The sequence below is a fragment of the Grammomys surdaster genome, unplaced genomic scaffold (assembly GCF_004785775.1).
Source record: "Grammomys surdaster isolate TR1022 unplaced genomic scaffold, NIH_TR_1.0 126036, whole genome shotgun sequence".
Taxonomy (NCBI): domain Eukaryota; kingdom Metazoa; phylum Chordata; class Mammalia; order Rodentia; family Muridae; genus Grammomys; species Grammomys surdaster.
In genome coordinates, this window is record NW_021620849.1 from 1089883 (window position 1) to 1101531 (window position 11649).

Sequence of the window (11649 nt, forward strand, 5' to 3'; positions counted from 1 at the left end):
GGGAAACTCACGAATCTTTCCTGCCCCCTGCAATCCCTGAGCCTCTGGTACAGACACCAAAAGGGCAGTAGGAGGAGACCTAGGGCAGCAAGGCCCAGCATCCGTGTCTGCTTACTGCTCCTAGCTCACTGGGCTGGGACATATCAATTCATTTGTCTGCCAAGTTCTTCCTCTGAAAAATTGGATCTAGCCCAAATTATTCTCCACCTCCTTTTTCTGATTTATGGCTCAAAGACTTGATCTTCTTCCTAATTCGAGTCTTCCCAGTCATCCAGAAATGGAAACAACCAACATGGCATTAGATTCTTTACGGAGCCTGTGAAGGAGGAGATCAGTCATACCATCCACTTAATAATGTCCTGTGACCCTGAGGGAAAAGACAGGTTAGCTATCCCCACTGCAAGAGTAGAAACTAAGGCCAGAGAGGTTCTATGATGTACCAAGTTCATACAATCATGGGGCAGCAGCAATAGGGTTTGGCCGCCAACAGAGTTTTTGCAGGACCCTCCAGCTGTCTCCATGGGGGACAGTGGTTGTCATCTCTCATGGCCATGGGTTATCCCTATGAGAGAGAGAGAGAGAGAGAGAGAGAGAGAGAGAGAGAGAGAGAGAGAGAGAGAGAAAGAGAGAGAGAGAAAGAGAGAGAGAGAGAGAGAATACATCTATGAGCAAGAAGCAGGGAAAGTCCAGGGAGAGGAAGGAACTGGAGGTAGTGAAGCTACCTGCTCAGGAATGATACTCCCAACATCAGCTGCCAACTGGGGCTTCCCAGCTCTTCAGATTCCCCACCACACACCTTCTGCTTGTATCCAAAAACAGTTCTGATACCCTAAAGCTCTAAGAAAAGTTACCCAGCCCTCTCCTCCCCTACTCAGGTTCTCTCTGTTCATGAACATCAGGAACATTGGCCTGATAATCAGACTTCAACCCAGAGAGGGGATGACTACTGTCCAGCAAGAAGCTTCCAGAATTCCTGCCAGACTCAGCTTGTACCTGGGCTAGTGTGGAGTCCGTAGACCTCAGAGGCCAGGACAGTGTGAGGAAGCCAAGGGTGCCTGGATAAAGGGTGGGACATAGCCTCAAAGAACAGATGAGGGAGAGAAATCAAAGCCTCCATCTCCCCTGTCTGAGGCATTGTTGCTCCGTAAACACCATCCTCACAAGCATCCTGCCAGCCTTCCCTGCAATACCAGCCAGGGTAGTCCTCACCAGGGAACTAAAAAGATATAAAACAAAGCCTTGAGAACCTCCTTGACTCCATGTCCAGTCTCTTATATTGTTATTAATCTATCGCAAGAGTAATATATTCACCCATGTGTACCTGTATATCTAGGCATGTAATCACACACATATATGTAGCCATCGCATACAGAAGGATATAGACAATCAACTTAATATTTAAATACCAGACTGTATGAAATCAAGATCCTTCTAAGACTCTGTTTCTCCATCTGTAAATAGGACTAGTGTATATTTCATTCACAGGGTTGGAGCAGTGTCTGGGATACATTACGTGTTGAATAAATGATACCTATAGTCATTTATCTAGTCCTTAGTGTAATCAATTATCTAGTACTTAATACTGTGATCAGTTACTGAGCACTCAGTAAGAGCTCTTATTAGAAGTGACCACATGTTGACAGTTCTCTCATCACCAGGCTGTGACATGGGACACTGAGTTTTGACAGTGCTCTCCTATGTTAGTTACCTTTGTCTCACAGATAAGGAACTTGAGGCCCATGGGAGCAAAGGGATTTGTCCACAGCTAGAGAGAAGCCAGGCCGGGAGGAGCAATGGGAGCCAGAAATTGCCCAATTCTCCAAGTCTAATGGTATCTGTTTGGAGCTAGAATCCTGAATCTTCGACCACCCTAAACCAGACAACCCTTTGTGGTGGTATAAGCCAAGCAGAGGCAGCAGAAACAGAAGTTGGGGACTGGGGAAAGGACTCCCAGACCTGCTGAGTGCCCCATTCCCCAGCCATCCATGTAAATAGCTCAGCAGAGCCCTCATTGAGTTCATTTCTAATTGGCGTGGGCTGCAGGCTCCAAGAAGCCCTGGGGCTGCCAGCATCACATAGTTGCTGCCTCTGGGGACCCTGAATTTGGAAACATTTCCCCAGAGGGAGACACAGGAATGGAGTAGGCTCTGGCTTTGATGAAGTTCCCCCAAACAGGAGGCAGGATAGTGCAGAAAGCCACACCACACACCTGGGAATGCCACTGGGAAAAGAAGCCTCCCAATACTCTGAGTAACCCATCTGAGTCCCTTGGGACCATGAGGAAGGTCATTCCTAAAGCCTTCCAGGACCCCTAGCTCCAACTTTTGGGAAGCCTTACCTTACACTTGAGAGAAACATTTTGGTGATCCCTCCCCCAGTGCGGGAAGACTCCAAAGAATTCTCACTGGAGGGAACCACTCGAGTTGTCACTCTTGGTGACACTGGCCATCCGAAGGAAGCCTGCACCCATGACTAGCCAACAAGTATTTATAGAGTCCAGATTATGGCTCAGAGAGTAACAACTGACTCTGGCCTAGCTGTCACTCTGGATCACCAGATCTGGGTGACATACCCTCCATCCAAGCCAGGCTTGGGCCAGATACACAACATCCAGCTACCCTTTCCAAGTCTCTAAGAGCAGAGTGGTTCTGTAATGCTGTGCTTTGGTCAACAGAGCTTTCTGGCAGAGAGTCCTCCACATTTCCCTTTAGGGAAACAGGTCAGTAGGGTACCCAGCTAATGAGAGGGTCAGCCCAAGGACAATGGAGCCATGGGAGCCAGACCAACAGCAGAGGTGCATTGAATAATAGCTGCCAGCTCTCCCAACACCACCTCTGGTCCCTTCCATTAGAAACTCCACGGTGACTCAATCCCCTAAGACTCTAGGTCTGCTCTTGTTTTTGTTTGATGAATCTGTAAAATGGGAATAATCAGCCCTGCTTATACAACGCAAATAGCTCTTGCAAAAACAAGCTGAGAAACTACAAACTGGGACTTGTGATACAAATGCCTAATGGAAAACTTTCGGAGATGCGTCCACTGCAGAAGGCATAGTTTGAGTGATGCCCTGGCTTCTGGGAGGTGGAGGGGGCGGGGTATGACCAGCATTGAAACCTGTGATAGGAAAGGGAGCCACTCCTGGGCCCACTCAGCCTGGCCCTGTCTTACAGACAACAGTCTATGCCTTCAGCAAAGCACCAAGTAGAAAGTTGGAGAACCAGATTCCAAAGTCACCTCTTCTGTCCAGTCCCCTCCAAGTGCAATGTCTACCACTTGCAACAAGGGCACCATGTTGTTCTGCTTATGCATGATTGAGCAGATTACATATATATATATATATATCACAAACCCCAAATATTCATATGTATTAAATTATCATAGGCTTGGATATCTCTAATCCATACATTAAATATTAAATCTCTCCTGTTATAGGCAGCAAGAATGATTTGTGATAGATGTTCCTATTTTCCATACACAGTTGGAGCTGCCTCCCTCCAGCAGAAGGATGGTATATTTGCAAGGAAATTTCTTCTAGGCCTGCCTGAGCCCAGGGCTTGGAATGAGAGTCATAGAGTCAGTTGTCCAACTCTAAGGAAAGGCTAAAGACCCTAAAAACAGTCTAGAGGTTCATGCATTTGGTCCAGGCAATTAATGAAAAATTGTGTCCTGTGTTACAAATTCTGCCAAGTTCTGGCTGACCTGACATTTCTAGATGTAGGGAAAGAAGATGAGGGAATGACAGTGGCTCACAGCCAGTGTGAATTCACCTGTGTCCTCCTCTTGGTGGTATCACAGGGTTGCTCTAATTCCATAAGAGAGACCCTTAAAAGAGGCTAACTCTCCTGGGGGATGTTTCCTGGCGCTGAGAGGGCAGACGTCCAAGTTGGAAGGGACACTCTGACCCACGGCCCGGATTCATAGTTAGATTTACAGGCTTGAAGTGGCTGCAGCCCTCCAGGACATCTCTAGGCAGATGAGGGAAAGCTCAGTTATAACTCACTGTATCCTGTTCTTTTCTTATTCCCAGTCTGCCACTGTCTCCTAAAGGCACATGAGCCCTGCAAGAGCTACTCAATGGAGAACCTGAGATGGGGACCCCAGGTCACAGAGAAAACATCACAACACTGGTAAGGGCCATACGCAGAAAGGACCATGGATAATCACATACCATGTACCCAAGATTCATCTGGAGTTAGGGCCATCAGCCTTTTCAGATGGGAAGGGTCAGGTGGCGCCGTTGGGCAGGACAGAGATTAGGGTTTCAAGGAAGGGCACAGAGAGCAGTTGGAACCCTTCAGGACCCTAAGGAATCTCCCAGACTCAGATGAACCCTCCTGGGCCCACCATATAGGCACTCTCAAAGCTATAGCCAGGGCTCTACTGGATTTGCCCAAACTATCATGTTCTCAGTTCCCAGGGAGCCTCAGAGCTCATATCATTGGCTCTAGAGGTAACTATGGAAGCTTAGCCTGCCAGGCATACTGGAGTTGAGGATTCTGAGTCATGGAAGATGCTGACATCCAACAACCACCTGGCCTCAGTATACAATCCTGCCACCAAAGAAGTCCACCACCCCCGCTTTCATTCTGGAAACAACTCTATCCAGGGTCTATCAACTCTTCAATTCAAATAGAACCTGGAAGGCCTGTTTCACCTTTTCCTACCTCTCTCAGGCTTCACCCCAATCCTAGGGGTCTGAATACTCTGTCTCAGAGCCTTCATGGCTCTGATTCATACTTTAGCTAGGATTCCAGTTCTCACCGGCCTTTGTCAAGGCTGGGTCATACACCTCATTCCTTAAAATCGAGAAACTTGGAGAGCAGAGCCCCCAGATGACCCCTTCAGTCCACAGAGAGTCTCCAAGGGAAAGGGAAATAGAGGAAAGTAAAATCCCACCAAACACCTGGAACCCTGTGGCAGTTCAGGCTGATATACAAATGGCGGCTCAGTACCCCAGTCCAGAGTACATGGTCTTTTCTACCTCAGGCAAGTGATCTCAAGAACATCTGACCCAATGATGCCACGGTCTCTACCTCCATCTTCCTTTTACCATTCAAAGGACATACCATCCCAAGCCAACACAACTGTAGGCCCAGAGGAAAGAGGCAGCCTAGACAACACACCATCTTGGCCACCACCCTCTTGTCTTTGTGACGTCAGAGCCTAGTTGGGTGTGGCTGCCTATGGACCCTTCTGGGTAAGTTTATGGTGTATTCAGAGCTACAATAGGAAAAAAAAAAGACTGCCCTTTTGAACAGAAAGGGAACAGAAGACAGAAAAGACTCTTTGGAGTCCTTAGTCTTTTGAACTAAGACTGGATGAAGATGAGATCTACCCTTCTGATGCCTTGCTGCTGATTTCCTCCTTATATTAACAAGGTAGCTGAGGGGGTAGGGTCTCTTCTACCCAAAGCTCTGGATGAGCATGGCCACCACTCCAAATGACACCACAAGAATTAGGGCCACAAGGAAACAAAACCTTGTCTGTCTAAAAACTCAGCACAAAGAGTTCACTCTCGGAGGAAGGATACTTTAGAAGAGCCCGGGAAGATGCTGTCTCTCCATGCCTAGAATCTGTTCAGCTGCATGCTGTCACCCAGAGCTCCAGGCTCACGGGCAATGCCCCCTCCTGACCCTGTATCTCTAGAAACATAAATCTGAAGGACACTTTTCCAGGTCACACTAGGGTTGGACCCTCCCCTGCCCTGTGCTCCTCTGTCTTTAAGTGCCACCTCTTCCAGTAGGCCTTGGGTTGGGGACCTGGCCTATATGTTGGAGAGTCCAGTATTCAATGCTAGGATCAGATGATAGCTTGGGAAAGGCCACCTTTTCCCTTAATCTTCCATGTCTTAAAGGGTAAGACAGGAACAAGGACATGTTCTTTCCTGGATGAACATGACTCCCCTCCCTCCTCGAGACTCCTTGCCACTGGATTGGGGGATCTGAGCCCTTTTTTGAGTTCAGTCAATACCAGACACAGGCATGACAGGACACTGGGGGAAAGATGGGGTGATGGAGGGTCATTCAACCCCTGACCTCTGACCTTCCCTACCACTTACTCTTTGATGTCAGATGGATTTAGGAGAGAGTCCTGATGGCTTGCTAGAGTCCAATTTGCACTGAGGGACTCACAATCTACTCCCTGCTCAGATCTCCACAGGCACTCTCCTGGGATCCTCTAATGCCCGAAAGGAGCAAGAGGCCCACTGTGTCCCCCTCCTCCAGCCAATGTCTCCAGGAAGGAATAGTCCTACTCTTCCCTATAGAACCACTACCCCAAACCTCATTTTGAGAGGTGTGACACCTCTTCATGACCATATAAGAGCCTATCTGATTGTGACCAACCCTGCCTCCCTGAGGGTTCCCAGGGATATGCACATCCTTGAAGCAGAGAACAAGGCAGACACAGCTCACCGGCTCCCAAACTCTCCAACCCTTGGCACATCCAATCACCTGAAAATCTCCAAGCCCAGCTCCAGAGCCCAGGCCACTAAGCTCTTTCCATCCATTCCTACATCCATCCATTCCTACAACCCAAGAGCCCCCAGAGCCAGGTCCAAGCTTCCCTGAGACAGTATTCCTCCAGATCTTGCTCCCGGACAGATGCTTGCCTGCAAGTGGGTAGAGTCTCTTCCTTTGCCCTCTTCTCCCCTCCCCTTACCCCTTTGCTGTCTATCTGGTCATTCTTGGCCAGCCTGGAGGTGGCAAGGAGTGAAAGGCAGAGCTAACGTATGGGTTAGGCTTGTCTCCAGGAGTCAGGGACATCTTCGGAGGCTGTCTATCTCCCTCAAAGTGTAAGCTGCAAGAACACAAGCCGTCTCCCTTAAACCAAGAGAGCTGGTGGGCTTTGGAGAGAGCCCGACTGCAATTCCTTCAGGCTTTGTAGTCCTGAGGCAATGGCTGGAGCAGAGGGGGTGGGGTGGGGGGACACTGAGAGGGCAGTATCCACAACACACTGGATCTCTTGCTATCATCTGTCCCCAAGGCAAAGAGCTACCCTAAACGTCTCCCTCAGAGCCTGGCCACCATCCTACCCAGTCCTGGGGCTCCCAAGGGATGGGAACACTGGGGCAAAAAACAATAAGCTATACTCTGAACATCCCAGGGCTATCCACTCCCTTCTCCTCGGGGCAGAGAGGTGGGAGGGGTGGTGGTCACCTGGCTGAAGAATGAAAGAAAGGCTATGCAGGCTCCTGGTGCCCAAGCTCTTCCTTTCACTTCTTCACAGGCCTCTGGCCCCATCTCTACCAAAGAAACAGAACAACAAGAAACGAGCAGGCCACAACAGCAGGTCCCACTCAGACGGGGCAAACCAGCCAAACGCCACGCAGAGTTCATTTTTTGAGGGAAAAAAAAAACGGAACGCAGAAATGTGGAAGAAATCCCCTTCCCCAAACCCAGGTCCTCTTCTCTCTTCTCCCTCCAGCAACCTGACTCAGAATTATCCTGGGCAGTTATGGAAGCCCAAGCCAGGAAAGGGTCTGTAGGCGCCCAGATGCAGATGAGGGTGGGAAGGGGGGGGGATGTCTCGGAAATGCCCAAAATGGGGTTGGAGGAGGGGGGCGGGGGGGGGGGGGGAGGATAAGCGAAGAGGTAGGCGTCCATGACGGCCTGAACACGTCCGAAGTCTCCTCGGGAGAAGCCAGCTTCCAACTTGTTTACTTATTGGCATGTTTTGCTGTCTCCAAAAGGAAACAGTTAAAAAAATATCTCGATTGGTTCTCAAGCAGTCCCTATCTGTCACCTTCCCTCCTCAGCTAAGCATTGCCTCTGCCGCCGCTATCTGCCACCGCCTGTCAGGAAACCGAGCCGCCTCTACTTTATTCCACTTGAGCGTGGCCAAACTGTTGCTATTTAGTGGGGGGCAAAGAACCCAATTCGCACCCTTGAAACCAGCCGACAGAGGGTGGGGGGCGGGGACAGGAGCTGAGCCCCGGGTGCACTCCGCCCGGCCGGAAGGGTCCTCTCCAGGGAGAGGTACCCACCAGCATCATCGGATCAGTCTGGCTAGGGCTGGAGTCACCTGAAACACGCAGCCCTACAGCATCTCCCGAGCCAGGGCGAGCCTGATGCGCACCCGGCGGGCTGCGAACAGAGGCGAGCTGGGGAGCGCAGGGCCGGTTCCCGGGCCGCGGGCGGGCAAGAGGGAGACGCGGAGCTAGGGCGGGGGTGAGGGTGGGGGGGCGGGCTGGGCAGCAACCGCCTGACTTACATGGAAGTGATATTCCTTGAGATGTCCGTGATGTTGATGCTGGCGTTCCCATTGCTGTTCCCTGAATCCTGCCCTTCCAGGAGGGGGAAGAGGTTCCCATCGTCCGGCCGCCGGCAATTGATCTCAGTCTTGCTGCAGACACAATTTGCTGGGCAAGCCAGCACCGAGCCCACATAGTCCAGCCAGACGCTTCCCAGCAAGAAAAACCGCCAGAAACTACACTTGGCTGGGCAAAGAGAGACATCCATCTCCGATCGCTGCTTCTAAAAAAGAGGAGGAGGAGGAGAGGAGAGGGGGGTGGGGTGGGGGGAGTGGGGAGAGCAGGGGGGGAAGGAAACAAAGACAGCGAGGGAGGGGGGAAGGGGGAGGGGGCCTCTGCCTTTGAAACGCCGAACGATCAGATGCAAAATCCTTCAGCGTAGGAAACCATCGCGGCCGCCGCCGCCGCCGCCGGGTTGGGAGCCGCGGGGAGCGCCTAGTGGCGCGGTCTGCCGGGCATGGTGGCCGGCTCGGCGCTCGCCGGCTTGCGGGGTCCAGGAGCTCTGGAAACGAGGCGCGCTCTCCGACTCCGAGACTTTGCAGGGTTTGCAACAACAGACGGTGAGAAGGCAAAAATAATAATAAAAAAAAGAAAAAAGATGGTGCTAAAGTCACCAAGTCCCACCTCCTGGGCAGAATTAAAACGGACACACCTGCAAAACACACTCACACACACTCACATACACACGCGCGGAGCTGGAGGAAGGAGGAGAAGGAAGATGCAGTCAGAGCTGCAGCAGCCGCCGCGAATGGCTCGCTACGCGCCTGCAGAAATGTACAAGTGCTCCGAGCCTTACGAAACGCACGGGTTATCGGAGCGTCTTCCTCAGCTCCCTCCCTTCCTCCTCCCCTCCCTCCTCCCCTCCCTCCTCCCCTCCCTCCTCCCCTCCCTCCTCGCGGCCTCCGCCCCCCGCCCGGGCAGGGAGAGGCAGGAGAGCGGAATCTCCCCCTCCTTCCCCTCCCCACACCCCTCTCTCTCCCCGCCCGTCCTCTCCCTCCTGCTTCCCCACCCACCCACCCACTCGCCGGCTCTCGGCTCTCGCCGGTACCGCCACCCGCAGCCGCGCCGCTGCCCGCCCGCTCCACGCCTAGCGGCCCCGCGCCCGCTCGCTGCAGCCGAGGGGAAACCGAGACGGAAAGGAAAAGTTGCAGTTGGGATTCCGAGGGTCGGCGTTGGGGAGGGAGAGTTGGCAAGCTGGCTGAGCGACACGAAAGGCGTTCTCCCTTCCACTTTTTGGCCCTCGTGCTGCCCGGTTTTGCTGCAATCTCCTCCGCGGGAGGAAGAGAAATGAGCGTGGCCGAGGTGACCTGGGGTGCTCCCCAGCCTGGGTGAGGGGCTCGGTCTCGCGGACAGTGATGGGGGACAGAAGCGCACAGGATCCCCAGCGAGGCAGCCAGGGACGCCGGCCGCAGACCTGCAGACCTAGATCTGAATGACACTCATTTGGGTAATCAAGAGTCCTGGGAGCTGGGCTCTGCTGGGGAGGGGACTGCGGGGCATTGGCACATTGAGTGCCCCTGAACCCATTGCTCCTTCTTGCCGGTGCGTTTTGGGTTCCGCCTTGGGCAAGCAGGGAGCAGAGAAGGAAGGAGCGCCTGCAGGACTGCGCTGAAGAACCGAGGTGGCCTAGGGCGAGCGATGCAAGCGAAAGAAACCGCCAGGAAATTGAGATGCGAAGGGCATTTTTTGGCAAGCCCCACACCGGCACCGTCGGAGGCCAGCTTCTTGGGCTCAGCCCTCCGGTGCGCTGAGCTGGCAGCCTGGTGAGGGGGCGGGCGGACTGCTCTCTCCGGATGATTTGGGGGGCACAGAACCTCCTCTTTCCCTCCCCCACAAACACCCCTTCCTGGTAGGGGCTCAAAACAGGTGCAGCCTTCGAGGCAAGTTTAGACCCGGTCGGGAGAGAAGTATATCCCCCACTTTTTGCCTTGATAGGATTGTTTTAAAAATAAAACGCAAATGTAAATATGCCAAATGCGAGCTATTTCCTGAGAAAGCCCGAGATTTTGCTGTGGGAAAGGAGAAGAAAGGGTTAGGGGAGTCCGAGCAGGCAGACACACTACAGCATTCACACACAGAAGAAAGCAGCGCTCTCCTCCGCGAGCTTGGGTGAGGGCAGACAAGGAAGCAAAATACATTGAATTCAACAGCATCCAGGATCTGAAAGGATTCTCCCCCGCCCCCCTGTGGTTTCCAATGCAGGTCATGCAACTTGCAGGCAAGATGGGGGAAGGGGTACTGCGGTGCCACCAGCCTGCCCCTAGTGCCACCGACAGACAGACCCGACGTCTTGCTGTAACACTTTTTGCTGGGAGTAAACTTGAATGAAAGGAGGAAAAGAAAAAGAACATGCCTATAAAAGGCAGCTTCCCCGACTTCTCATTACATCCTGCCTTCCTTTTGCCCCAGTGAGACTTTTACACCCTGTCGCCATGATGGCCTTGTCCCCAGAATGGCATTTTGCCCTCCCGCCAGCAGGAGGGGACAGAGTGGAGACAGCCTTAGACTCTCAAACCAGATCCTACTGGCCACAGGCCAGTCCCTGGTGTCCTTGTCCACTGGGATCTCCCTGACACTTCAAGTGTCATTCTGAGTGACTTTGGGGTTCTCTGAGAGGCAGGGGAGCTAAGGTGTAGCCAATACACTGGAACTTGGCCTCTCTTGGGAGATAGCAGCAGAGAAATAGAAAGCATTTCCCAGACTACCCCAAGGGGAGACAGAGTAGCTGACTGCCTGAGTGGATTTAGCAGAGCTCCAACTAGGAGAAAAGCACAGTTGTATCTTAAAGGGTGTCCCGCCCATTTTTTTTTAAAGACAAGGATGATTTTTAACACTTCCTGCAAAGAAAGGATGCTATCCGTAAGTCAGGCTTAAAAGCAAAACTTTGGAAACCTCTTCAGAGAGTGAAAATTCTGGCTGTGAAGCAAGGGACTCTGACTGGAGTCATTCTTGACCGTGGGAGGGATGAAAGTAAGGTGCTAGAGTCTTGCAGGAGCTCTGACCCCCTCCCCCTTAGGAAGTAAAACTTAAAAATGTAGAAGGCTCTTTTTTTTTAACGCAAGTGGAAAGAGCAGGGGTCTACTTATGACCACAGACAAATGGATTTACACTCTGGGCTTCAGCTTTCAAATCCATGAAATGATCACATGGAACCAGATCTTTTTCTCCTTTAACTGGTGGCACCCACAGTCCCTGCAAGCTTGTAATAATACAACTCCTTGGCCCCATCAGAGACTTCCCAAACCAAACATTGTAAGAAGTTCTCCCAGGTGATTGACAGGCATTGGGGGGGGGACAGCTTCAGAGCCCCTACAGCTTGAATTATCTCTGGTTCTCCACGAGCCTTGGGTGAAAGAAACAGGGGTTCCATGTAAGTTCACAGAAGCATCCAGTTAGAA

General features: G+C 52.0%; 1 protein-coding gene across 5 annotated transcripts in view; it reads right to left on the bottom strand.

Moving 5' to 3' along the window:
• Ntrk3 (neurotrophic receptor tyrosine kinase 3) overlaps positions 1–8522 on the bottom strand; it is a 377280-nt gene extending 368758 nt beyond the window's left edge. For all 5 annotated transcript variants that reach the window (XM_028754779.1, XM_028754778.1, XM_028754777.1 and 2 more), the window contains exon 1: positions 8212–8522. In XM_028754779.1, coding sequence (XP_028610612.1) covers positions 8212–8459 — 248 coding nt within the window. In that variant the 5' untranslated portion in view covers positions 8460–8522. The remainder of the gene's footprint in view (positions 1–8211) is intronic.
• Between the last annotated feature and the right edge of the window lie 3127 nt (positions 8523–11649).